The sequence below is a fragment of the Rhododendron vialii genome, chromosome 7a, assembly GCF_030253575.1.
Source record: "Rhododendron vialii isolate Sample 1 chromosome 7a, ASM3025357v1".
NCBI lineage: Eukaryota > Viridiplantae > Streptophyta > Magnoliopsida > Ericales > Ericaceae > Rhododendron > Rhododendron vialii.
Genome location: NC_080563.1, coordinates 31,434,789 through 31,462,588, shown reverse-complemented (window position 1 = coordinate 31,462,588; position 27,800 = coordinate 31,434,789). Strand labels below are relative to the sequence as shown.

General features: G+C 38.0%; 1 protein-coding gene across 2 annotated transcripts; it reads left to right on the top strand.

The window, feature by feature from the left end:
• The first annotated feature begins 48 nt into the window (after positions 1-48).
• On the top strand, positions 49-27,600 carry LOC131332375 (5'-3' exoribonuclease 4). 2 transcript variants are annotated; one of them, XM_058366564.1, is made up of 22 exons: positions 49-364; positions 5,291-5,393; positions 5,477-5,553; positions 5,643-5,825; positions 5,998-6,117; positions 6,284-6,346; positions 6,431-6,583; positions 6,695-6,859; positions 7,078-7,155; positions 10,875-10,961; positions 12,405-12,479; positions 16,301-16,396; positions 18,474-18,544; positions 19,092-19,220; positions 19,338-19,414; positions 19,502-19,542; positions 19,689-19,763; positions 23,681-23,832; positions 23,923-24,027; positions 24,134-24,209; positions 24,503-24,585; positions 26,011-27,600. In XM_058366564.1, exons 1-22 carry the CDS (start codon positions 158-160, stop codon positions 26,723-26,725), a joined length of 2,931 nt encoding a protein of 976 aa, XP_058222547.1. In that variant the 5' UTR covers positions 49-157; the 3' UTR covers positions 26,726-27,600. The 2 variants fall into 2 exon arrangements, with proteins under 2 accessions (XP_058222547.1, XP_058222548.1); XM_058366565.1 differs by lacking the exon at positions 49-364 and adding an exon at positions 3,631-4,452.
• Positions 27,601-27,800: the final 200 nt, after the last annotated feature.

Genomic DNA, 27,800 nt, shown 5'->3' with positions numbered 1-27,800 from the left:
AAAAAAAAAAATGAAACGAGAAAATCAGCATATTCAGATACCATTCAAATACATTTAACTAGAAATTTATCGAATCGCGAGCAGTGGAAATCCCCATCAATTTCCTGCCCGTCGCATCAAAACCTTTGACGTCCGGACCCCAACACAGGGCTCGGCGATGGGAGTCCCGGCTTTCTACAGGTGGCTCGCCGATCGGTACCCAAAGTCCATCGCCGACGTGGTCGAGGAGGAGCCCAGACAAGGCCCCAACGGCGTCCTCTTACCCGTTGACGTCTCCAAACCAAACCCTAACGGCATGGAGTTCGATAACCTCTACCTCGACATGAACGGGATTATCCATCCCTGTTTTCATCCCGAAGGCAAGGTAAAGTAAACACTCTTTATGCACACGCGCTTTTGTTTTTGAGTTAGAAAGGAGGTGTTTGTAAGCTGCTTGTTGACGACATGGCTGCTTGTTTGCAGCTTGGCCTGTCCTTGTTGTTTGGTAGTTTTTTTTTTACATTGTGTTTGTTGGGTACTTCACCACGAAGTAATCCATTAGCTATTGTGTGCATGAATGTAATGTTAGTTTGAAGGCAGTTGATGGATTAAAAGAGTCAGATGTTGTCGTATTGAGGCCTTGTGCTTCTGCCTTCTAGGGTTTGGTTTTGAGCCCATAGCTCGTGGATTTCGAGCCTTGTTTGCTGCCGCAGAGCCGGCCCTGACGTTTGGGGGGCCTAAAGTGAAGATTAAAGATGGGGTCTTTTTGTTGGACACTTGTCAGGAGTACCAAAGTTAAAGGGGCCCTTCCCATTTGTAAATTTTCGGGGGCCTAAATTGGTTGCACCAGGCTCTATTTGCTGGCAGAATCAATCTGAAAATCTGGTTTAGGAGATTTTCTGTTTCGCATAGTTGTTAGAAACCTACGGTACGAATTCGTATCGTCTCCTTCCAAAAACTGTGTATCCCAACTCGTATCCTACGAGATGTTTGCGTATCTGATTCGGTACGATTACTTATTGCAAAAAGTCGTTCCATATGTTGAGAAGCAGAACTAAAATGTGTTCTAAATTGTGTGATCTAGTTATGGCGACATTTGCACGATTGAAGAAAACTAAAGCTCAATCCATCAGATCTTGAATAGAAACAACATTTTTCAATCACGTTTTACATGAATGACAAGGGTTTTTCTCTTCCTTTTATCCAGGCACAAGAAAGCCTTACTGTAATAGACCATTAGACCCCACGTGGGAAACTCGGAAAATTTTCATTCTGAAAACTTAATTTTCATATGTATACAACAGATTTTAGATTGTATGTATAACTAACATTGAGTTGTATATTAGCTTTTGCCTTTTGGTAACGTATCTCAGCATTTGAGATATGTCTCCCGATACAATTCATAAAATTAGAAAAATGATACACAACGTCGATACGTACCCCTATTTAAGAACACTTGATTTTCAGCCTTGATCCAAGTTATTTGGGTCCACCTACATATTGTATTTGGTGGAACCAGTGTTTTAAAAGGCTCAAGGCGCACTGAGGCGCCATGGTCCCCTGGAGCCTCGCTGCGTGCCTCATCAAAGTGAGGCGCAATTTATTAAAATAAGTAGAATTCTAATATAGGCAAAACTTCAACATAAGCAGACACTTATAAAACTTCCAAATGTCATAAAACAGGAAAATTGATTTTGTGGATGGGCTGTTATGTAGATCTTGGGTCATAAATTTGACTCTTCATATACCCCACGGCAATTACAACGAATACATGTTTTGAGTCTTTCTGATGCACCAAAAAATAGAAACAGGTTTTGACATATTTCATGGACCAAATGTCATGCTCACCCATAAACATACTTCTTCGTTCAGACCATATGCCAGAATAAAATGTAAAATTGATTTTGCATTTTTTCTGGGACTTTTTTAGAATTGAGTTTACTTTTTATGTATTTCATCCATCAGAGCTGCAGTATCTCTTCAGGGCTTCGTTTCCTGCTGTATTTCGTTTTTGGTCACCTAGGGCTAATGATCAAGCACTTTTAATCTGAAGGGTTTATCTGGTGCATTGGGCCATGTTTTAATCCTTTGATCAATGGTTAGGATGAATTTTTTTTGGTAAGTTCAATGGTTAGGATGAATTTTGAGTAAAGATATGTGAAACTTCCATGAGGACTTGAGGCATACGCTTCACCTGCGGCTTGCCTTGGGGTGCCTCGGCCCCAATGGAGCGCCTCGCCTCACCTCATCTCCTAGGTGCGCGGTTTTAAAACACCGGTTGGAACCTCCCACCTAGATTCATTCATTCTGGTATCTAGGGGTGTTCAAGAAAACCGTCCGAACCGTAGAACCGATCCGATCCGGACCGAACCGTCTTATTTGGTCAGGTTCTGCAGATCTATGGTCAGGTTATGGTTCCAAAAAAATAAGAACCATTAATCTTGGTTCGGTTATTGGTTCTCAATTAATGAACCGTGGTTAGAACCGAATCGGACCGTTTAAAACTAAAATAATATAGATATACATATATGTGTGTAATTAAATAAGTATTTGAATTTGGTAGGTTAATCTTTTCCTTGCTAAACTTAATTTATTTAGAGATGAAATTTCATTTATTAGGAAAACTTTTATTTTCTTCCTTCCTTTCTTATTCCAACAGATTATCTTGTTATTTCTTTAATTTTATGAGTTCAAATTTTGAGAATAAGTGTTTTGATGCTTATTGGATGGAACCGGAACCGGACCAAAACCGGACCGGTTTTGCGGTTTGATTTTGGTTAGGTTCCATGCATATACTGGTTAGGTTTTGGTTCTCAATTTTCTAGAACCGTTTGAAATGGTTCGGTTACTGGTTTTCTAGAGAACCGGACCAATCCGGACAGTGTACACCCCAGTGGTATCAGAGCAAATTAAGATCCTTAGGTTGCTTTCAGAAGTCTTCTTCAAAATGGTAACTAACGTGGAGCGTGATGAGAAGATTCAATCCGATGATGACAGGATTCAAAGTATTGAACAATATACCAATGGTTTAAAGACTACAATTGAAGATCAAAGAGAAGAAAACAATGAACATTTTCACCTGTTGGAAGACATGGTAGGTACTATTTGGAAGAAATTTCTCTTGGAAATGCAAAGGTGTTGTGGATCCACCAACTTCTTCATATGCAGCTGCCAAACATACATTTAAGCTATCATTTAAAAAACTATCACAGCTAACAAATCCTAGGCACAACATATGCCGGTAATGTGCATTTCAGAGGCCGAGGACAAGATGTTTTCCAACCAAAGAGAAGGACAAGATGTTTTTCAGCAAAGGGGGCATCTTTCTAAATTTAATATCTCTGGAGTATGGGCAGCAGTCCATGAACATGGCTTCTGAAAGGCAGCAAGTAGACTTTTTAGAAAATCCACCTCATTTGGATTGTCCTTGTCATTTAAGAGACCAACTTATGTGTCAAACAAATGTTAGAAATGTGAATGATAAATTTTTGAACGGGCTATAAAGGGTTTAAATTAGCAGAGAGTCTCACTTTAATTGGAAGATGAATCCTTAAAACTTTCCTTGATTGGTTGATGCCATATTTCGACCGGGACGTTAATGACATCAACTAACCTGAGGAAGTAATGTACGATGCGCTAGTGCTATATTGAAAGGAGCAACACAAATACGGTGGGCAAGAACTCACAGAGGCTAATCGAAGAAGTGGTAAGGGTGAAGTAGCTACATGCAATGAACTGAAGACTCTTCTAAAGTGTGGTTCTTCCCATGGACTGTCAGCAAAGCTTATTTACGAAATTTCCTAGCCTTCAACAAGGACATGAAAGTGTTCATGAATACACAGAGAAGTTCTCTGTGTTGTCCATGAGAGCAGGGGTGTATGAAGCTGAGGAAGTAGAAAATACAGAGCCAGGCTGCGAATTCCAACCCAGGATGATATGGCTGACTTTAGGCTATGGTCTGTGGAGGAGACTTGCCAAGTCGCTTTATGGTTTTGAAGAGAAGATGAAGAGTCTATATGCTATGTGCAAGCCAACATTAAATCCTTAAGTTCCTGCAGCAAAACCAGCACTGCAGCGTCTTGAAACTTTAGATGAGAAGTCAAAATCCCCATGTTTCAAGTGTGATGATAAAGGTCACATGCCCTAATCGGAGAGTTACTTTAGCAGTGCAAGACAGTGAAGACGAGGAAAGTGCCAATGAAGAAAACAAAGAGGTCAGGCTCATGGCGAGGTTTATGCCGTTATAACCGGGGTGATCCTTTATCAATATCAAAAGCATTTCCCAAGTGCAACTCATGATTGGAAGTGTGATTCTATATTTTGCACCAAAGCTGTGTTTTATGGGCTGTATTGCACATTGGTTCTTGCTAATGGTAGCTCCAAAAGTTTTGTTTCGTGGGATTTTGCTCAAAGGTTGGGACTTAAAGAATTGCCAAATTGCTCAACCGTATTCTATCTCATGGCTGTATCAAGGTAATACACTAAAAGTTAGTGCAAGATGTTGAGATTTCAATAGGAGATTTACTTTGTGACAAAGTTTTGTATGAGGTTGTTTCTGTGTCTACATCTGAAGTTAAATTGGGCGACCATGGATGTATCATGTATGATAAAGCCGACACCTTTGACATGAGGGCAAGTACATATACATATGCGTTTCTACCCACAGTCTTCTGGAAACCTACCTAGGCTGGGGACCATTTGCTGTTTGGTGCTTTTTAAAACATTACTAGTTGATCTGTGTTTGGTTTGAGCTGTGTTCTTTTGGATTAGTAGTTTATGGGTCATGAGAATATTCCATTCATCTTGCTTGCAAATGTGCCTAACCTCAACTTTGCTCTTGTACTGCTTCACAATTTTGTTGAGAGATCTGTATTACCTTAATTAGTGCTTGGTTTATTATTTTTTCGGAGATTTCAGTTTGTCCTACCTGTAATGTTGTTCATAGATCTGGATTGGTTTAATTGATACTATTACAAGAAAGACAGTAGTTTGTCCTCCTCTTCTCTCCCTCTCCCTATTTTCCTGTTGCGACTTTCGTAGTATACTAGCTTGATCCTGAAGATTCTCTGCACATGCAGTGTCCACATGCCACTTATGATTATGTATGTAAAGATTCATTGTTTGCCCAAAAAGCTTCTTTATATGTGGAGTGTTGTTGAGTGATCTGTTTTGGTTTAACCATTTAATTGTTATGCTTTTGAGAAGGACTTCAAGTTTGTCCTACCTCTCATATTTGCCTCTCTGTGTTCTTCTGTCACGAGTTTGATTTTATACTAGCTTGATCCTGAAGACTCATTCTATGCACATGCAGCCTGCACCTACCACTTACGATGACGTATTTAAATCAATATTTGATTACATTGATCATCTATTTTCACTGGTCCGCCCAAGAAAGCTTCTTTACATGGCAATTGGTAAGATTGTTTGTCACCCAAAAGTGCCTTATTCTCATCCTATTTGCACTACATCTAGCTTGACCTAATCTTTAACTTTGTAGATGGGGTTGCCCCAAGAGCTAAAATGAATCAGCAACGTTCCAGGCGCTTCAGAGCAGCAAAAGATGCGGCTGCGGCTGTAGTTTCTCTAACTTTTGAAAGATGGTCATACCATACTTAAATTTAGAGAAAGTAAGTGAATATGCTCCTTTTGTTTCTCTTCTTCAGGAAGCGGAGGAGGAACGATTGAGGAAGGAGTTTGAACTTGAGGGCAAAAATCAGACTCCCACAGAAACATCTGACTCAAATGTCATAACTCCTGGCACTGAGTTCATGGCAGTGCTCTCAGTAGGACTTCAATACCATATACAGTCTAGGTTGAACCATAACCCTGCCTGGTGGAGTACAAAGGTTTGGTAGGCTGATTCCTAGATATTTCTTGTTCTCTTTGTCCCTTCAAGAACGATGATTCCTTTTCTGTGGAGTAATCCCTTCTGGTTCTTTTTGATATATGCTTCTGGCTTCCAGGATGCTTTGTCTGTGTTAGTTTATTTATGGGGCTGCATTGGGTGATTATTTGAAGGTTATACTCTCTGATTCGAATGTTCCTGGTGAGGGTGAACACAAAATCATGTCTTACATACGGCTGCAGCGTAACCTTTCAGGTTTTAATCCGAATACTCGGCATTGTTTGTATGGCCTGGTGAGTGACTTATTGTCCTTGATTTGTTGATAATGAATAACCTCTTTAATCCTGTTCTCTTTTTGCTTTCACATTGTATGCGGTGGCTTAAAAGGGTTATCTGCATACTTATCTTAAGATTGCAAGTTGTGTATTTGGAAAGAATGATGTAGCTTATTAAAAGCAGGATGCAGATCTGATTATGCTGTCTCTAGCGACACATGAGGTTCACTTCTCAATATTAAGGGAGGTGGGTGGCTGCTCTTTACAAATTCCGTTGTATCTCTAACTCGTTGGTATGATCAATGTTACTAGTCTGTTGCCTATTTTACAGGTGATAACCTTGCCTGGGCAGCAAGAAAAATGTTTCCTCTGTGGTCAAGTTGGTCATCTAGCTGCTGACTGTCGTGGTAGGCCAGGTGGCCAAGATGTAGATATGAATGGGAAGGTGGTGGATAACACGCCAATTCACAAAAAGAAATATCAGGTTGGATGCTATCATCTTGGCTTCTGATGCTTCACTCTCTACTTATTATTTTCATTTTGTTTGCCATACCCCATGTTAACTCCTACTTATGAGCGTATTTGGCCTGGGCAGTTCCTTAATATATGGGTGTTGCGAGAATACTTGCAATATGATTTGGAGATCCCCAACCCTCCATTTGAGATTAGCTTTGAGCGATTGGTGGATGACTTTGTGTTTCTCTGTTTTTTTGTTGGAAATGACTTTCTTCCACATATGCCAACACTGGAAATTCGTGAGGTATGTAGCTGGCTGGCAATCCGTCGCTTGAATGTTCTATGATTAAACAAGTGGTTAAAATATCATGTTTGCTAATTGTAGATGCTAGCATATTTTTCGCTATTAAAATGGTTGCAGCATTGTTAAGAATCACAACTTGCTAATGGTTGATGTTATTCTCTCTTTAGTATAATCCTCTGTTCATGCTGCACTAAGAAAAACACACTTTTCTTCTTCAGGGTGCTATTAATCTATTGATGCATGTTTATAGAAAGGAGTTTGTTGCTATGGGTGGTTATCTTACTGATGCTGGTGAGGTAATATTCTTCGTTAGGGGTTCCACTCATCTTTGTTTTTTGCAGATATATTTAGTTGTTTTAAGTGTAGATATATACTACAGCGCACACGTAGAGCCGCCAAAGGTTCACAAGCGTCATTCTAAGATGTTTATGAACTCCAGGCTTGCCCTTCTACATCAACTCAAGGGTTTGTGATTGTGCTTTTGTCCAGGGGCGGACACAGGCAGTGGCATAGGGGGCCCCCGAGCCCCTGCAACTTTTTTTGAAACCCTACCAATAATGCTACAATTTACTTGGTCTCTAATACGAGAATTGGCCCCTGCAAATGAATTGAACTCCCTTCTATAAAACTTTCCTTATCTATCACAAAAATAGAAAACGCTACATTAAAGTTAATCTCCTCACCTTTTTCATTTTTATCTTGTACCCTTCTATCGGTTATGTAGTTAACTGAGCAAAAAATGATCTATTCTTTTCGACTTCTTCTTCTCAGCCTCTCTCTCTTTCATATCCAAACAATGGAACAAACTCAAACCTAATTATTGATTCTCTATGTAACATATCAATTAGCATTTGGTAATACCCATAACGAGATTCTAACGGTTGATTTTTTTTTTGCTACGTGTTGAGTCCCATTTGGTTACAAGTTACTGGATTATATAAATATGGTTTGGCCCCCTCATATTGTAAATCCTGCGGTCGCCTCTGCTTTTGTCTCCCTGCCATCTTCCTTTGCTCCACGTCCCAATATCCTCAAAGTCTCCCATACGTTGCATTAGGCAAAGAGCAGTTAGTTTGAGGCTTCATTTTTCTCTTGCTAGTTCTGCACTCTCGTTGTAGAGGTTTTCTGGCTTCTGCTGACGTTACATGCCATGTTGAAAATGGTTTTGCTATTCTCTCGTATAGTCGTTTTCTGTTGTATTGGCTAATGACCCTCCTGTTTGGTTAAGTAAGTTGTTTCAAGGTCATGTTAGTAATGCTTGACTATGGTTTTCTGATTGCTGTGAAATTTAAATAGTTCCCAAGAGCACCATATCTTCCAAAACCCCATCGTCACCAAAATGTACCAGAGAATGTTTCCGATTCTTATGACTGTAGGCTTTTTCAGTGTCTAGCTTGCAGATAACACCTGGGCCTCCACTCCTCAACCTGAGTCCACGCACTCTTCAGCAATAAGCACTTAATCTAGGATTGTCCTTCGACCATAAAGCATTACACTTTGTTTTTAATTTTTTTTTCTTGCCTATATGCTGATGCCTTGTCACTGAACTAATAGGTGGAAAGCCTTTCAAGTCCTTCATAGTTCCACTGTTTTTTGGAATCAGCCACAAAACTAGGTTTAGGTCTTTTATGAAACCTCTAGATGAGGTTGGTTCTGTAAAATCTAATTCGCACCTGATTTGTCACACGGACTAGATGAAACAATAAAAGACAGTTTTTCGCACCTGATTTGTCGCATGGACTAGATGAAACAATAAAACACGGTTTCTCTCATGCCGGTTTCAGTAACCTTTTGATATTGTGGAAGCTTTCGATTGTTCAACTCTTAGGTGATATATGATGATTTTTTGGCTGCTGAATCATGGATTCATGATTAAACCTGAACGTTTGCAACAACATTGTCTAGAAATGTGGCCAACCATCCAGGATGTGCTCATGCTTCGCTCTAGGTTACCTGATGACAAGATGTGAGTGGTTAGTAATAGTAGAATTAAGAGGGTAACAGGTTCCATAGATATTGTGGGGTGACTTCCAATATACAGAATTGACTCGCTCAAGGCTGGGGTCCAGTTATTTGATATTTGCTCCATGGATCTGTTTCCTCTGGCTCTGGGTGACTATATTCAAAACAAAATTCTTGGTTTAAGGCTCTGTTTGATAAAACTGAAAACTGAAAGCTGAAAACTGAAAATTAAGTGCTGAAATCTGAATGCTGATTTTTTTTAAGTTCAGAAACTGTTTGATATATACTGAATTTTAAGCACTAAATTAAACAAGTTGTTTGATCTGCAGAAGGAACTGAAGTCTTAAATTCACTATTTTTCTGACTTTGCCCTTCAAACCAATACTCCTACTGTGCTTTTCATTATAGATTTGAAGAACGAATATTATGATAGTATTCAAATCAAGAAATATATTCATTGTCGCAATTTGTCTCTTTTTCCTTCTTTTTTGAAACCAACCAGTGAGGCAGAAACCACCGCCACAACCATCACCAAATGAATAGAAGGTTTTAAGACAAATATACAAACGCAAGCAGAAACACGCACCACCAAATGAATTAATTAAGGTTCGATTCTTGATGTTAGATTGCAAGAAAAGAATTTTTTGTGAATTCCTTAATTCCGGCGTGAATGGTATACTTTTAACTGGATCGAGGAGAGGATTAGTTGAGATGCGCAGCCGTCGAATTAGGAAAAAAGAAAAGAAAAGAGAAAGAAAACACATAAACACGAGTCATGACCTTTTAGTTCTAAATTTTGGGAAAATAATATGCTTGCAAACAATTACATTTTTTTTATCTGAAATAATTACCTAAAGCCATTTGTTTATACAGCAGAGCATGAATTGGGGGTAGGTAATCAAATGGGTTTGAACATCGAAACCCCCAAATCCATACAGATGCATGAATCCAGTAAATCCAATCTCGAAATTCCGGTAGCACTACTCCATGTTTCTCAATTGCAATTCAGAGAGAGAGAGAGAGATGGGTCTTATTAGTTGGGGAAGTTTGATAGTTTTGATCAACCTGGGAATTGGACAGAGGCGAGGGTATGGAAGAGACAAGAGGGCAAAGAAGAAGCGAGAAAAAAAAAGGAACCGTGTTGCACTGAGCGTGTTCAGTGATAAGTAATAAGTAGGGGGGAGCTACTTAATTTTTTACTCTTTGCTTTTGCCGTGCTCTGAACATATTCAGCACACACTATTTCGGTTATCAAACCAACTTATTTGATTTTTACTTAATCTACTCAGTTTTAAGTGCTGAATTAGGTTATCAAACAACCCCTAAGTCTGGGACTTATCCATGTTTTTCACTATCTCAAATCAATTTTTTCTTGTTATTTATTCCTTTTGATGCCTTCAACTTCTTAAAAAATCCACTTTAATCAATGCACTAGTATAGGCACCCCACATGGCCAAATGATTTTAAACAATTCTTGCTTCATTTCATTTCCGATGGGTATCCCTCCTGATTTCCACCAGATGCATTTGTTTCTTGATCTTTGTACAAATATCTCCTCTAATCCATCTCAATGGCGTTATTCTTTTTGTAGTTGTAACATCCTTATGTTAGTTACACCATTTTGAACGTGTTTCTTGGAAGCCAACTCTTTTTTTTTCTTCCTATCAGTATATTAGACCTTTAACTTCTGCTGGAGTATAATACCAACCTTACAATCTTGTAACACTCCGGAAGGGCTGTGCTAATCCAAAACCTCAACAATACGGTCCGGAGGTGTTTGGGTTTGTTCACTTCTCAGTTTAGCCTGAGCCCAGTTTTATCCCTCTTGAAACGTGGTAGTGTTCCATTGGATCACTTATTTTGCATTTTGAAGGAAACAAGAAATGCGCAGGGATCATAGAAATCTGTCTTGTTTGAAGATTTTGGTTTAAAAATTATACTTAGTGATTCTGCTATAAAAAGTTTCTTCCATGTTGGACATGTCTTTTTTTATTAATTTTTTGGGGTACTAATCAAATAAACAAATTTTGATGCCTATAGTATATTTATGCAGGTTTTGCTGGATAGAGTGGAACATTTTATCCAGTCAGTTGCTTTCTTTGAGGAGCAAATCTTTTTGAAGCGGGCTCGTATACAGCAGGTATTTTATTATGATTGATTGCCATGACGCACCAGCCTGTCCTCTTCAGGCTAGGGAAAGAAACAAGTTTATTACAAAAAAGATAGAGCTTGTCCCTTAAACCAGGAATAATTATAAAAATACGAATTTTGAATATTATTATTGATCAACGGACTCCAACGGAGTCTACAATTAGTTGTTTAGGTGGGTTTATATTATTATTTGCAGTTAGGGTGAGTTCACTGTATTGTCTAAATGGTATTTTTGGTATTTTTGATGACTTGTCTATACTATATCTTGTCTAAATGGAAGGGTCATAAACACCAAAAATAACATTTAGACACCTTAATATTTTTACCTGAAACAACTTGTATTTTGACGTCGTTTTGAGGATGGAAAATTTAGCATGAACTCACCCTTAGACTTTGATACGTTGCAATGCCATATTGGCATATGATTTTGAAGCTCTCTTTTCTCGCATATTTCCTAGAAGGCTAGAACTTTTGATGATGGAATGCACTGCTAAATTTTGAATCCACAGTTGTGTTTCTGGAATTGCTTTTTCTATTTTCTCCATTTTCCTTTTGGTCAGTTTGTGGTTCCACTTTTACCCTTACAATTAATTTACACTTGTCTTTTCTCTTATGAGATGTATTGCACTTTGAGCCGTACATAATTAGTTCTACTTTGTAATTTCTCTTATGAGATGTATGGCAGGTTCAGTCTCACAGAAATAGGTCTATAGTGGCACGTTTGTTGCCCGGATTAAAGAGGGACATTAGGGATAGGGTGAACTTGGACCCTTGGGATTAGCTGGTCCATCCTTTGGCCTTGGGATAGTTCGGGGACGATTATCTAGGCCTCACTATTTCCTCATATAGTTCCTCATGGGGGATTGGCTAATATGGAGTAATCCCCTATCCATATTACCTCCCTCGTTATTCAAGGCACAAAATTGATACTCCCCTCTTTATTCCACTCTAATGAAAACAAAGCATTACTAATACAGTAATACCCTTGAAGACAAGCCCTCCCATTATTTCGTGGATCCAACGTTTTCCCTCTTGTCAGTCAGCTCAGTTGTTCTAATAAGCTATTGGTTGACTTATATGGGTTTTTTTTTAACTCAAGACATCTAGTAGATATTGGGTGGTTTCTGCACATAAAGTACGAAATACATGATAAACTCTCTTACTGAAGGTATTTTTTTAATCTCTGTCCTTGTGAACGGTACCTGGAGATTTATCCCATGATTTGTCCAATATCATTGAAAGTATCTTTCAGATTGACTAGGTTTGCTTGGGCCATGACCTTCCGTTTTTTGCTTTTTTCTATCTTATCCCATTTGATGTGATTGTTGGGTTGTTTTCATACTTTTTGAGGCCTGTGCATGGCTTTGTTTGGAATTGATTTAGTATTGGTGACATCAAATTGTTGTTAATTACTCTGGTTATTTTGCCTCAGGCTATGGATAATAACGAAGGGATGAAGCTTAAAACTAGAAAAGAGGCTTCTGAAGAGCCGCCAGTGCCCGATAAGGTCCACTTTCCCCTTGGTTGTGTTGAAAAATCTTGGAGCAATAACCACTTAATTTGACCTGTTATAGTTTAGTTAGTTCTGGTGACCCATTTGAATTTTGAAACAAATGACATGCCTTTTCCATTGTCCATTAAATGTTTAATCGGTACTCTCCGGTTCTTCTTGGACTTTTTTTTTGTTGGTCTTGCCATGGGATTTGTATCCGTTCTTGCCTCGTTTTGACGAATGCTCATCAAGAAAGAGAGGTTGATGCAAAGAAAATTTCCTACCTTGGAGACTGGATGATAGTTTTGATTTAATGAAATATTGTTCCTCATAGTGATATTCCTGATGTATTTTAGTAATAATAATGTATCAAAGCTACACTGCAAATAATACAAAAAAGTAATTTTCTTGTAGTTGTTGGACTTGAATCGTTACCTTAGTCAGAAGTATTTGTTGGAGAGAAATTTTGAAGGACATGAAATTCTTAAAGTTGTTTGGATGGAAACATGGAAGTCAAAAGTGGAGCCATCTGGATTAAGGCTTCTCCATGGCAAAAACCTTGCTCTTTCATGTAATATTTTTGACCAATTGTTTGAAACATGGAAGTCAAAAGTGAAGCCATCTGGTTTAAGGCTTATCCATTGCAAAAACCTTACCCTTTCATGTAATATTTTTGACCAATTGTTTGTTGGAAACCAAGTCGATAATGGTAAACGCTAACTTTCACAGCATTAAAAATACAAGAAGCTCTCTAGGCATGCGCTTGCTTGCCGCCTCATTGCTTGTCACCTCGTACTTCGTTGGCACATGTCAAGTCTTAGATGCAAGCTGGAAGGTGCTGCAACGTCTAGCTCCCAATTATTCTTTAATAAATACATCAAAAACTACCTAATGAGGACTCAAGACACCTATTTATAGACTCAAAGAACCGTAATAATACTAAAGACACTAAAACGACAATAATATGCTCAAACCTACTGCATCAGGACTCGCCCTCTAAAAAAACAAATTGTCCTCAAGTTGGACAACAAGACATAAGACAACTAAATAAAGAAAACATGGAACTATTTATTATGCAGCTCCAAAGTAGGCATGTGGCTGCGTTTTCCTGGATCCACGTCACGCTCATGCAATAACCCATCTTCAGTACGAGCTTTCGTTTGTATACATCCCCTGTGTCCATCCTTATGTGCAAATTGACCACCCACTTAGCATGTCTCTTGTGTCCAGTTTCACTTCATAGCCAAGGTTTACTCGAGTAAAGAGCATACCCGAAGGATCCTCAAGCTGTCCCAAGAAACTTTTGTCCTCTTTTGGCATTACTGGTTTAGAAGCAAGAGCCAATGAAGATGCCAATGCGACTTCAAGTGGAGTGTCTTGCACCAAAGAAAACTTGATCTTCAAAACTTGAAAGCAATAATCAAGTTTTGGCTCCATGTCCTCTAGAACTGCCGAGACATGAAAACCAACCTCATTCATCTTTGGCAGCACATCCAATCCAAGATCAATTTCATGACCTTCTTCTTGTACTTGTTCCCTATCTTCCCTTGCAAGAAGAAAAGCTCATTGTTTAGAAGAATAGGAATTTCTTGTTCTTCATCAGTACCATCAATGTCCTCAAATCCTTCTCCTTCGTTGTTACCGTCACTATCCTCATTTGGATACTCTTCATAGACAGGAACGTCTTCAAAGTCACCTTGAAAGTCTTCTTTTGGAGACTTATTAAAGATGGGCAAATCCTCAAACTCATCCTCAATCTCAAATGCACAATCATCTCCAAGAACACCCTCAAGTTCTTCATTAGGATATTCATCAAAGATGAGAAAGTCCTTGAAATAACTGAATTCATACGTCTCTTCAAATCTATCTGGAGTGAGGATCATCTCCTCCCCAAACTCTTTCGGGTTGAAGGGTCCATAAGATGTGACAAGGTCATCATCGATGTTCTTCTTCTCTTTGTAGTCAGAAGTAGATTCAAATTGAATTTGAAAATCATTACTACTTCCACTTGGAGGTAACAACCGGTGCACCTTCTTAATCAAAGGGTTAGGATCAAGCTAAAAGCTCTGATACCAAATGATGCAAACAAAATCAAGAATAGATTTCATAAGAGAGAGATCATCCCAAAATGGGAGACAAGGAGCAAAGGCTCTCAAATATTCTTTAATCAATATACATAAAAAACTACCGAATGAGGACTCAAGACTCGTATATTTATAGACTCAAAGAACCCTACTAACACTAAAGACTAAAATGACAATAATACCCTCAAACCTATTGCATCAAAAAGCCCACTAGCATGAGATATGGTTAAGACAAGAGCCTTAAAGCGCCTATGGCTTTAACATATTCTTCTTGGCTATCTCCTTTGAGTAGCAGTATGATTCTTGAGTATCTCCTCTAAGAATCCAGGAATGTTGGTGTGGAAGCAGCAATATGTTGCCATAAAGCCATGGTCTTCAAGTGTGGACAGCAAAGTGGGGCGTCCCTTACCAGTCCCTCATTACGACATCAACACCAACGCCCCCTCAACTTGCTCTCACTATAGCAACAAATCACCTCTCCCAGCATTTCTCAACATCCGAATTTGATTTTCGATTTATTATATATGTATAAGCGTCCTCAGTAACAATGTCAAACCAATCAAGATCAAAGAAACTCAATACTTGGTCTAAGACTCAAAATAAAATTCAAAATCCTGTACTTTTTAGTGAAAGAGAGAATCTGAAACTGCGAAAATTCGATAAAATGCTATTAGGCTTGTAGAAGATGCAATTGGCTTGTAGAAAGGCAAGGATCGCTTGCTGGGTAAAACTACTTAGCTATATCAACTTTGCAAACGATACATATTTGTTCAGGTAGCGAAATTTGGCCATCCTCGTACACGTTATCACCATGCCTAAAACTCCTACATGTGCATCTCTTATCATTGCAAAGTGCTTTGCCAAGGCTCCTAAAACTCTGTTGGACTTTGGTTTACAAGGAGTCTATATCTTCCAAATTCTATCAATTCGATTTGGATTCCATATACTGATGGAAAGGAAATAATGTTGTTTAAAATACTTAGAAATTACCCCTACTTACCCTCCTCATAGCATGAGAAGTGTCTAAGTTATGATCTCTATGACGTTCCTATGGCTCTCGTAATCTCTATGTCGAGGTTGGTCTCCTGTCACTTGCATGCATTAATCTTGATAGACAAGGTAGTCTCTCATGACATACATGATTGACAACATTATGTTGCATCTCCGATCGAGGATTATCTTGATGTTCGAGTTATTCTTCTATCCCAAACTGTGATAAGCGATTTCCATTGTTGAGGGCTCTATCATTGAAGATAATCTTGATGGTGGATGTAAGGCTTTTCCTTTGACTATAATTATATATACGAGACCAAGAAGAAGAAGTGGCAAGCTAAATTTTGTATATCAATGGAGGAAATAAGTCCACCATCTTGTAAATACCTGCAATGGTTGAGTTATCTCCCGTTGATGTAAGCCACTTAGTGCGTATTAAGGAGGGCAGAACATAGAATACCACTAGAATCTATGATCTGTCCTAACGTGCTATAACACTGCAAGAGCTATAAGAGTTGACACTTTACCTACTACACCCTCAGTCCCATATTGTTTGAATACTTTGTAAAAATGGCTTTCAAAAGATTTAGTCTATGCCTATATTTGTTCCTTTGATTGTGTAAGAAACAGTGATCTTTCACTTTGGTTTTTTATGCCAAATGTTTTAATGTCCTGCATTTGCTTGTGTACGGTGCATGTGAGACTTTTTTGCGTGGCTAGGTTCCTAATCAGTATGCATAAATTTACCATTTATCTCAGGTGAAATTAGGCGAGCCTGGATATAAGGAAAGGTATTATGCGGAGAAATTTGATGCATCAGACCCAGAAAAAATTGATGAAATTAGAAAAGATACTGTAAGTTCCTTCTAGTGTTTGCACTATCTCAATGGATGCATAAGTTTAGTAAAGCTTTTATTTGTGGCAAAATATATTCAGCCTCTACATGTGTTTTCCATGTAACAGTCAACAGGTTTTGGTCCCATTTGAAAAACAGGGATTACTGTATTGAATGTCCAACAGCATACTGTTTGTTGATTCTTCTGAAAGTTCTTAAAATGACTTGCATTGAATCTGCTTTCGTTATGTTTTTATGATATTTGATTCTCTGCATCCTAGTTTTTCAAAGTTTTGATTTTTTTGCCATGCGTATCAAAATTGTTTGTCTCTTTGTAGCTGAGCCAAATTTCTGGGAAGATTTAAGTTGAAGAATGTTATTCAAGTTATAAGTATTGGAAGACGTATTGGTTTTGCCACTTATGCTTCTGGGACTTATGCTGGACTAGTTGATATTGACATTGATAATGAAATCCTAGTAAAATTATTTGTTGATTCATTTTACGGTATTGTTTCTCGTCTAGAATGGTAATTGGTAGTTGTACTTAAGATTGCTTTTTCTGTTCAATTATTAAAGTCCTACGAGATGATCTGTCTCTTTTTCAACAGTGTTAATCTTAGTGAATAGAGGACGGAAACTTGATGTTTGAACTATTGCCTCGTGCAAGTATCTTTAACTACTGTCTTGCTCCACTTGTCTCATTTCCAAAAAAGACTCCGAGACATGTATAAGGAATTGTACTTCACTGTTGGCCCTGATAGACCTGCTCGCTAATTCTGTTGCTTAACTATTTTCCCGTGGTTTCAGAACACTTAGTGGTTTTTGATTCACTGTCTCTTCTCTCATTTCAAGTAATCTATGCTCTGTCTATAAATACGAATTGATGCAGTTTTTCAGCTATCTTATATGTTCTTATTATGTTTGTAAGCTTTAGATTATCTAGTTACTTAATCCAATGGTAACAAGACATGGCTAAACAGTCACATTGCTTAATATTCTTTTTTACATCCTCGGAAAAATGTAATTTTACGAGTCATAAGAATTTGTGTGTAGGGGCACCATTCATTTTTAAGCAACAATATCAGCAGATTAAGATCATTGGAAAGTCATTTAGAATTCAGTTGCATGCCCAGCTAGGCACTTCAGAATCTAGTGGTGTTCTTTGGAGTTTGGTGGCATAAAGTGGTTTCCCAGTCATGCATGGTTAAGAGGGGAGACTCTCTTTTAATTTTTTGTTTGCTTGCATGTTTTACTATGTTAATTTGGATTATTGTGGTTTCTTTGCTTCGGAAAATTTGTTTTCTCTGTGAGTTCATAGCAATAGTCTCTGAAAAGATTCTGGTTCTGTTTTATTCGTTGTACTTGTTGAGAATCAAAAGTGGTTTCTTCGGGATTTCTTTTCTATGGATCTTGAGAAATGGAAGTAGTTTAGCTTTCTGCTCATACTTGCAGTATGGACTGATGCAAAACTGTTTTTTTTTTTTTTTAAAGTGTGTTCCTTTGCTAACTTGTAAGCGAATTTACAAAACTGAGGGAGCACGTTTATATTTCTTAATCATGTTGGCTTCAGGTGTTCATTAGTATGTTACATATGTGCATTAGCTCATATGGAGCAGCATTTTCTTTTCGACCGCAGAAGGTGGGGAGAACTTGAGAGTGTGCGAGTCTGTGTGTTTGCGCGAGCGCGCTCTCGGTGGGTTTATACTTTGTAAGATCATAAGTCCGGTTTGTTAGGAATGAAATATGTTAATAAGTGATAACATTGATGAAACTTATGTGATCCAAATGGTAAAAGTAACCGCATAAGAGGGAGCAGCGTAAAAAAAGGTCAATTATCTCATGCCTACTAGACATAAGACAAATTTTGGGGCAATATTCCTTGTGGATCTTACTTTCTTGTAATTTGGCACAAGTTAGTTCATGTTGTATATGTTAATTTATGGACTACGTAATTGTTACTTCCCTTCTAGTTGTGTTTCTTGCCTTTTTCCCTCTTAACAGTTAACATATATTCCGTGTTAGAAAATCCTTTGTACTTCAGGGTTTACATACCACACAATATGGGGGTGCTGATGATGATTCTAAGCTGTATTGCAGGTTTCGAGGTATGTAGAAGGTTTATGCTGGGTTTGCCGGTATTACTACCAAGGTGTCTGCTCGTGGCTATGGTCAGTTTCTGATTTATTGTGGAAAGCTTCATAATTCATTAACTTGTGTGATCATGGTTCTGTATGTGTGTATTTGTATTTGTATAGATATTGATCATGTTGTAGTAGTGCATGTCTATAGTGAGTTTTGTAAAGACGTTATGGCAAACAAAGAGGTTATGTACCAACATTCTGCACACTGGTCCTTGCAGTTAAGAACGCAAAGCAGGGCAGATTTCTCGCACTTTCTCAGTGCCCTTCCTTTTGTCGAGTATCTGTTATGTGGATGGGAATGGGATGGTCAGTTGTAGGGTTGTCTTAGTGTATGTCAAGGAAAGCAGCTCTAGGTTGTTAGCTTTATAGGATCCAATAGGATCCAAACGGTTCTTTATGATGATAATGGCACCAAAGTTTCTGGATATGAGTAGATGCTAATGTGCATCCCTCCAGACAGATTTTGTGAACACCAGTTTTGTTAAGGATACTTATTATTAATTGTTTCATGTTGGGATGAGTGGTACTCTGCAGATAATTTCTTTTGAATAAACATTTTCTGCTTTTGTTTCAGGTTTTACCCATATCATTATGCTCCATTTGCTTCTGATCTGAAAGGTCTAGCTGATTTAGAAATAACATTTTTCCTTGGAGAGCCTTTTAAGCCCTTTGATCAACTCATGGGAACCCTGCCAGCTGCAAGGTTTTGCCTTCTACTTACCGTTTTTTACAACTGGAGTTGTGCAAACTCAAATACTAAACTTCCCTTTTCTAATGTGGTGCATTTTGTGCTGTGTTACTTATCCCTTTCATGTTATAGTTCTAGTGCTCTTCCTGAAGAGTACAGGAGATTGATGACTGACCCGGCATCACCAATCCTTGAATTCTACCCTCCTGGTAGTTTAACTTGACTGTAATGAGTTTATGTATTTTTTTGAATGTCCTCCTCCTGTTCACTAATATTCAGTTTGCCCATTTGGATAGAATTTGAGATTGACATGAATGGAAAGCGCTTTGCATGGCAGGTATGGTGTTGTCTACCATCATAAAAATGTGTTATATGTTCTTGGATGCTTATTATTAGTCTCGCCTGGATTATGACTAGTACTAGTACCACAGATTTTTTTGGTTCACTTATTGAAGTAAGCTTGGGTTGTTGTGTGAGAATCAGGGTATTGCTAAATTGCCATTTATTGACGAGAAGAAATTGCTTGCTGAAACAAAGAAGCTAGAGGGCACTTTGAAGGTATGGAATATGGGAATTTCTTACCCTTTTTCTCTGCTTATCCGATGCACATATTGGTGGATATGGTAGTTTTGGAACACAAAAGAAGTGTTATTGTGTATAGAAGATGACTATCTAAGGGAAATCCTCAGGCCAAAAATTTCTTAGACACTCATCACTCATATAGAGGTTCCTCTATAGGAACTCATACTCTTTGGTGATTGGGATTTTTGACAATAGGATATGGTGATTGGGATTTTTGTCAAATGTGATTTTTGCAGACCATAACTTAAAATGGTTTTATGCATCATTTAGAGCATTTACACAGTGTTTCCGTGTGTATTTATTGTGCAAGCTTGCGTGTGTTCTCTCACAGTAAGTTTCTTTTGGTCACAATCTTTTTTTGTGAGATGTTGTATTAGAGGATAAAGTAGAGTGCCTGAGCTTAATTTTTTCAGTCATGTAGGAGTTCTGTGCTAAAGTTGTTTGTTTTTGTTTGGCTAACTTATTTTAAAATATGAAAAAGGTCCCACCCTTGGTGAATATGCAGGCAAAGACTTGAATCATTGCATTGCAATATTGCTTAGTAGTAGGATCCTTCTAAAATGGGTGCGCTCCCAAGACGGGAGCTCGAATCAGCTCGGCCAAGATGAGAGCTTGACAGGAGCTCACTTCCAACTAAGATGGGAGCTTATTGGGCGGTTAAGGCAGCTATTCTCTTATTCTTAAGGGAGTTATGCCATCGTAGAAATAAAAATATTAAAATCATATCACTCAAGAAGTTTTGCAAAGTTGAAAATATCTTCCTATTAGTACCCTTTAAGATCGTGAAAATTCTCATAAGTAATCACTTTTCCTCCGGTGGTTAAGTATTTAAAGATACTTTATATACGTATTTATATGTAATCTATATACGCTCCTTAGGTGCTCCCATCCTTAGGAGCTTCTAGGTGTCTCCGCTCCCACGCCCCCGCTCCCGCTTCGTGCTACTAAGCAACAATGTCATGATATTCATGAAAACCAAGTCGAACCTGTAGGCCATAAGAAGAGGAAAACAAAATCTTGACAACTACATTTGTTTTTGTTATTTAATGGGTCCTCATTTTTTAACTTTTAGTGTTTGATTGTTTTGTTTCATGTTTTTGTGTTTAGCAGCTTTAGTCTTTTTACATGTCTAATTGCTGCTGTGATATGTAGCTTCCCAGTTTCCTATATTTCGCCTGCCGTTGTAGGAAAAGGTGTGTGTGGTTTGTGTTTTGTAGTTTGTATAATGCACACAAACATGTATATCCTTAGTAAGTTGTGTTTTTCTTTGGATTATCATTATAGGCTGGTGTTCATTTATGTACACGGGCACTTCGTCGGAGGTCACGTCCCAGCGTTGGACATTGACACTCTCTAGACATGCGTCCATCACTCAAATCAAAAGTGTCCTATCATTTGCTATTGTTTTTGTTTGGACACTTCGGGGACACTCCAAAAAATGCTTCGGACACTCGCAAGACATGTCAGGATTGTTATACGAAATCGTTGCTAGTTTTAGGGAAGTTTTTCTTTTCATGTAAAATTATGGTTTATTAATTATAATATATATTCCAAACCCTTCCCCCCACCACAGACAAAAAAACACACACATAAGTTGCTTGCGTGTGTGTGTGTTGTGAAACGCTTTTGTTTTAAGTACTTTTGTTGACTTAAGTATATATAGAGCTGCATATTCATAATTAGAGTTGTAGTTTTGTTTAATGTAATAGAATGCATAATTATTTTTTTAAAACATGTCCCCAACATCTCGTATCCTATTTTTTGAAATTTACTTGCCGGTGTTATGTTTCGTGTCCACGTTGGTGCTACATAGGTGCTCATCCTATTGCTTGTCTTGAAAATTTTAAGGAATCACATAGTTCTTTGATCGATGAATATTTTTTCATAACACCAGTTTTAGTGCAGATAGTAATCCAATAGCTTAAATTCACAGTATAAAAAGGGTAATTTTCTGTACTACACAAAATATTTTTTTTTCTTTGAAATTTTTATGCATCGTTCCCTAGAATATTATAAGTTTTTATCTTTGGTTCCGAATTATTGTGCGAGTGTCGCGAGAGTGTCTGCATTTTTTAGATCGTCTCTGGAGTGTCCAAACGAAAAATGCTCAGAATGAAAGGACATTTCAGATTTAAGTGTTAAGACACGTGTTCGAAGAGTGCATCTGTGACCTTCGACGAAGTGCCCTTGCTACATAGGGTCTAGGTATTACTCCTAAAGGCCGTAGTCATCACACCTAGGGTTATGTTGCATCATACGTTCCGTTCCGTAAAAGAGGTTTCAAAAGCTCTGAAATTTCTCCATAATATCAATTCTTGGATTTAGATTTTTTATGTAGGCTGTAGGCCTGTAGCTTTATATAGACTTGAGATTTCTGAACCAACTAGAATTAGGACTTTTAGGGGAAAAAAACTTCTAATTTTTCAGACTTCTAAAACCACTCGTACCTGTAACTAAATAGATACCTCGACCATAGTTGTCAGAATCGCACTATTCACTATTCGATTCACGATTCATGCAAAAACGATACAATTGATAGGTGAATCAAGGTTACAACTTCAGAGATTAATGATATTTTTTTGCCTTTCAAAAAAAGATAGGTGAATCAAGGTTTATATAAAATCGGTGCTAAATCATATGATTCACTATTTGATTCGTTATTCACAATAAAACTATAGGAATCGATGGGTGAATCAAGGTTTATCGCAACTGTTTCATTTGACTAATATGAAATCACTTTTGTGGTTTTGCCTTAATTTTTCTTATAGAAAAGCAAGTATATAAGATCATAATACTGTTAAGTACGAAAAACCTTATTCCTATGCAAAATTTTTGAATCATTTGTTGATTGGTATTTCTTCTAATTTGGAGCACGTTGTTAACCCTTTTTTCCTCATTCCTCTTAAACATTTAATAGTCATTCTAAAGATACAGAAACTTTTTGCCATGCTCAACTAAGATACCTTATACTCATGAGTTATCTATTTTTATTGGTTAAATTTTAATATACTTCATCACAATATGAGACAATAGATGTGCTCAACCTACATATGTTGCAATATAAGCTAGTATCATACTTATTAGGCTACATAGTTTTAATTTGTCAAGAGTAAGCGTTCATTTTTATAATGAATCCTTAACATCTACGTGCACATATCCATTTTACTTTAGTATTTAATTTCCTATTATGTACAACTACAAGTGTCTTCCTATTTGACCACGACACCACGTGATCATCAATTGATAATAGAAAACAAACTTCAATATTGATTTAAGCTTAAGTTTTTTAATTTTCCAGTGTATCTTTATCATTTAGGTGCATAGATGCATTTTCAAATGTATTTTTGAAATTTCATGATTTGGAAAAGGGTCAAATCGGATTCTCGATTCGATTCGCGATTTGACAACCTTGACTTCGACCCATATAACAACCCGTGTCTAGAAATTCTTATCTAAATCCCTTTAGTATATAAACTGTCCGGCAGCATACTTACCCTAAAAACTTATAGAACATAAGAAAAACAAGAGTGTTCTCCCTAGCGTCTTAGTCACAAGCTCCCTGCACTATTTTTTAAGAAGAGGACTCTACTAAGCCTTGCAACTCAAATTTAAATACATTGGTGCAAATGATCAGGACTGAATTTCGCTCGAAACCATGTAATTTCCAAACGTGAATCTTTCCTGTATCTTGTTTTTTATTCTTGTTCCTGTTGTGGACTGCATCACAAGATCTATTGGAAGCAGGTCAGATGTTATTGGTTTCTGATTTCCAATGCTATTATCATATTATTTGAATATGAACTCTTACACGAATTTTTTAGTCTCTCTCTCTCTCTCTCTCTCTCTCTCTCTGTTTTTTCCCCCTAGGGTTAATCAATGGTGTATACATGCAGGAGGAAGAACGATTTCGGAATAGTGTGATGCATGATTTGCTATATGTGCATACTTCTCATCCCTTGGCTGCCAAAGTTACTGCATACTACCGTTTTTTTTACCAATCAGCCCCACACCAAAGATATCCTTGGCCAATTGACACAAATTTTAGGTTGGTTTATTATACTTGTTCCTTTGTTAGACGGGTGCACGGAAGTCATAGTATGGTTTCCAACCTTTATGTGACATTGACATTTTGCAGTGGGGAAATGAATGGATATCTTTGGTTAACTGTGAGGAATGGGTACATGAATGTGGTTCCTTCTCCTGTTAGTGGTTTGCAAGATGTTTGCCATAACCAAACTTTGTAAGTATCCTTTTGTTTTTTTGCTCTATTTTTTTTTTTGGCCACCCTCTTTTTATCATTGTGTCAAAGTTTAAGGAGTACTCACCTATGTGTATCCATTTTGCAGAAATGTTACCTATTTGAATCCTCCACCCCATAAACATATCCCTGAACATCCTAAAGGCACACTCTTGCCTGGAAAGGTGACACATGACGTCTCGATGCTTTTAGAGTTGCTTGTAGTAATCCTTTAGTTTTAAAAATAATGCAAGAGGACTCATTAATCAGCTTCAAGATTTCCTCTCCCTCCTGCAAATGATCAGTAGTCTTTTGCTGCTTTCCCAGTTGAATGATCTTGAACCATTAGTCTTGATGGAATTACATGCTAAAATTTGTGGTTAATGGGAGTGCATTATTGGTGCTGGTGCTACTAGGTAGTTCCTTTTTATCCCTATGACCAGCATACTGCTTCTCTGATACATGTTTCCCTCTACAGAATCTTGGTCCTTTGGACATAAAACCCTTCCCTGGATTGTGGCATGAAGATAATGGTGGCCGGCGCCAGCAAAGCAGAGAAAGGTTAGAAATTTATTTTGATGATTTTAGGATTTTGAATCTGCTCAATCTTTGCATTAGTAGGTCCTCTCTTCTTCTCTTTCTGGTCGTTCTCTTGGTTGCAGCTTTTTGTTTGTACAAGAGTGCTACTTTTTCTGTTTTTCTTATTACAGAACTTGGAATATGGTACTGCAAAATGTATATGTTGATAGACTTTTCATGTGAATATTAACTTGAGTGACTTGGTGAAATATCCCCTCAACATTTTTAAGATTTAGGGCATTTCAAATATAGGATAATAAAGGAATCCAACCAAAATTCAGATCTTGTTGGGACCAAAAGTTACCCCCCTCTAGAAATACTAGTTTCTCCTATACCCCACAACCACCACCAGCCAGCCACCCATCACCGGCAGTCTCCACCTCTAACAAGTGACCAGATTTTCTCCGGTCTCGGGATGGCGACTTTCTCCAGTGAGCCATCTCCAGTCATCAAGTTTCTGTGACAGACCTACACGTAATTAAAAGTAAAAGTAAGAGGAAGGGAGACAGTCTCACAATCTCACTTCAAGGCAGGAATGCCAAATAACACTGAAATTTTATCCTATAAGCTCCCTTCATTGCGATTTCTCTTATTATGCATTGGGTTTGGCATTAAAACAACCAGATAAGAATTAATTAACATACTTAACCCAACATCCTAATTTATAGGACCTGAACTAGGTAGCAACCCATGAAAATAGAACCACTAGTCCACCACTTAAACTGATTCCTAAAATTTAGTATGGGAGACTTAGCCAAAAATCCCTCATATTTACATTTTTTAAGCTCAAGGACAAGCACATTTTGCCATTAAACATAAGGACAAATGTGCCTATGAAAGTGCCTAAAACCCTAGGGTACTATGAAAGTGCCTAAACCCTAGGGTACCCTATATATGAAAGTGCCTAAAATCTAGGGTACCCTATGAAAGTGCCTAAACTACTAAAATCCTATAGTAGGAAAGTGCATCCTAAAACCCTATGAAAGTGCTTAAACATGTTTTGGCCATATGGCTAAAAAACTTAAAAAGTTGAAGTACCTTCACTGAAAACTATTTTGCTGGTGTCCTTCCCCAAAATGAAAACTATTTTACCATCCTTATGGCTAATTTTCCCATTTAGTATTTAGGAAAGTTTTAGGAAACACCATTTTGGCCATGCCAGTTGAGTTACTACTTGAGTAGTTGGCTAGAATTTCTTTTTACTCCTTACTTTGTTAAATGCAGTGGTAATTATGAATTTATGATTTAAAGTGCACCTTTATCTTACAGATATTGTTGTCAACATCAGGATTACCAACTTTGTTTTGTTACTGCTTTTTCACTGACAAGTTACTTATGTTTTGTTCCTAATGACGGCACATCTTGACATAGCGAACTTTTTCTTTTGATGGCTTTTGTTTCCCTCAGGCCACGTGTACCCGGGGCAATGTCTATTCCTCAGTTGGGAGAAGCAGCACATCGTCTGCTCAAGAACACATTGAATCTCAAATCCAATCACAATAATTTTGGATCAGGAGAACAAACTTCGTACAGGAATGCTGCTAGCAATCAAGTACATAATAGGCCACGAGGGACTGGATCCTCTGGGTATGGAAGGAGGTTCATTGAGGACAGAAATTCCTACTGTGGAAATTATGACAAAGGCAACGGAATTGCAGGTTCTCCTAGACCTGCATTTTCTCCCTTTGAATTGAAAGCAAGCCAACAGAGTTTAAGGACACAAGATAGATACTTAAATCAAGAGCAGCAGACGGTCTCTCCCTATGTGGTGCAAGGCAACACACAGAAGTTTAGAAGACAAGATGGGTACTTGCATCAAGAAGAGCAGCGCCACAGCCTACAGGATGGAATGTCCGCTTTGACAATTGAAGAAATCAGTACAAAGCCACCGGCATTGATGTCCCCAAGGATACCCAATTCAGGACAGTTTCCAAGTAATCAGAACCAGTTTGTGCAGAACATTGGTCCACTTCCATCACCACCTCCCAAGTGGATCATTAGACGGCCTGCTGGAAATAGTGGAACGTGTTATAAACAACAAACGTCATCAGCTGCAACACATGACAAGCAAGTGAAGAATGTTTGTCAGGCGAAGAGCCAGGAGCCGCCAGAATTTCTTTGATCGTGGATTTGAGCACCCAAGTGTTGGTAGTACTTTCAGTTCAAGGGAGCCCTTGTTATCTCTACCATTTGAGCAAGTTTGTCCAAATATCAGGTATCCTGCACACATTAGCCTCGTTGGAAAATTTGACATAGAAGCTCCAATCAAGAGATTGAAGACATCATCTTGGAAGAAGAAAGAACCACCTTAGCCTGTTGTACTGTTTCTTTTGAGTGCCGAAATTTCTGGTTCAGAATCGGATATCTGAAATGGGACATGGGTGGGGTCCCCGTCAAATCAGCTGATGATCGGAAAGGGGAAATTGCACAGGTTTTGCTTATGTGTACCATATACGCCGATTTTACAACCCAAGTTTCCCTTGTTGGGTTGTTGAAGAGGAATATAAAGAAGACATGTAGGTGCTCGGATTAGACTTCATGTGGAAAGAGTAATCTTTTGACACATTTTCAAATTACGGGGAAACCGTGAGCAATTACACTCCCTCATGATCCATGTTTTGGACAGTACTTGTTGCGTTGGGACTGTACTGTTGGAGGGGCTTTTCTCTCATTCTTTCTCAGAATCATTCTGAAGGGCAGAAGACACTCGTTATTTACTCGAAAACTGGACATTAAACCCCTTTTTTTATATCACTTGAATTCTCCTCAAGAACCAGATTGTCAATTTCTTTTTTCTGTTCTGTTTCTCGTGATTGGAAATGATTGCCGTGTCGTTTGTGTGCTTTCTTAGTTCTTATAGTTAAGTTGCTTCGTTTAGTTTCTGTTTCTCGTCATTGTAAATGATAACACCTTTTGACCGTTCTTTTCCTTATTAACTAGTGTTGTGCATGTTTGATGCACAATACAACAGGAATAAAACGGATTATTTTTGCTCTCCGTGCATCGACCGATCACAATGTTTTTTTGGACCATGATGTTTTCAACCAATGACAGCAAAGTAAACTCCTGGGTTTAGTTACTACTCCATCCTAGTGAGATTCAATAAAAATTGTCACTAGTTACTAAATATCTATGAGTTGTTTTTAATTTTGTCACTAGTTACTAAATATCAATGAGTTGTTTCAAATGCATATTTT

Coding starts and splice junctions, on each gene's coding strand:
- LOC131332375 (XM_058366564.1), top strand. CDS start 158: ATGGGAGTCCCGGCTTTCTACAGGTGGCTCGCCGATCGGTACCCAAAG. Junction 5,826..5,997: donor CTGCCTGGTGGAGTACAAAG/GTTTGGTAGGCT, acceptor GATTATTTGAAG/GTTATACTCTCTGATTCGAA. Junction 24,028..24,133: donor GTTTGCCATAACCAAACTTT/GTAAGTATCCTT, acceptor TCCATTTTGCAG/AAATGTTACCTATTTGAATC.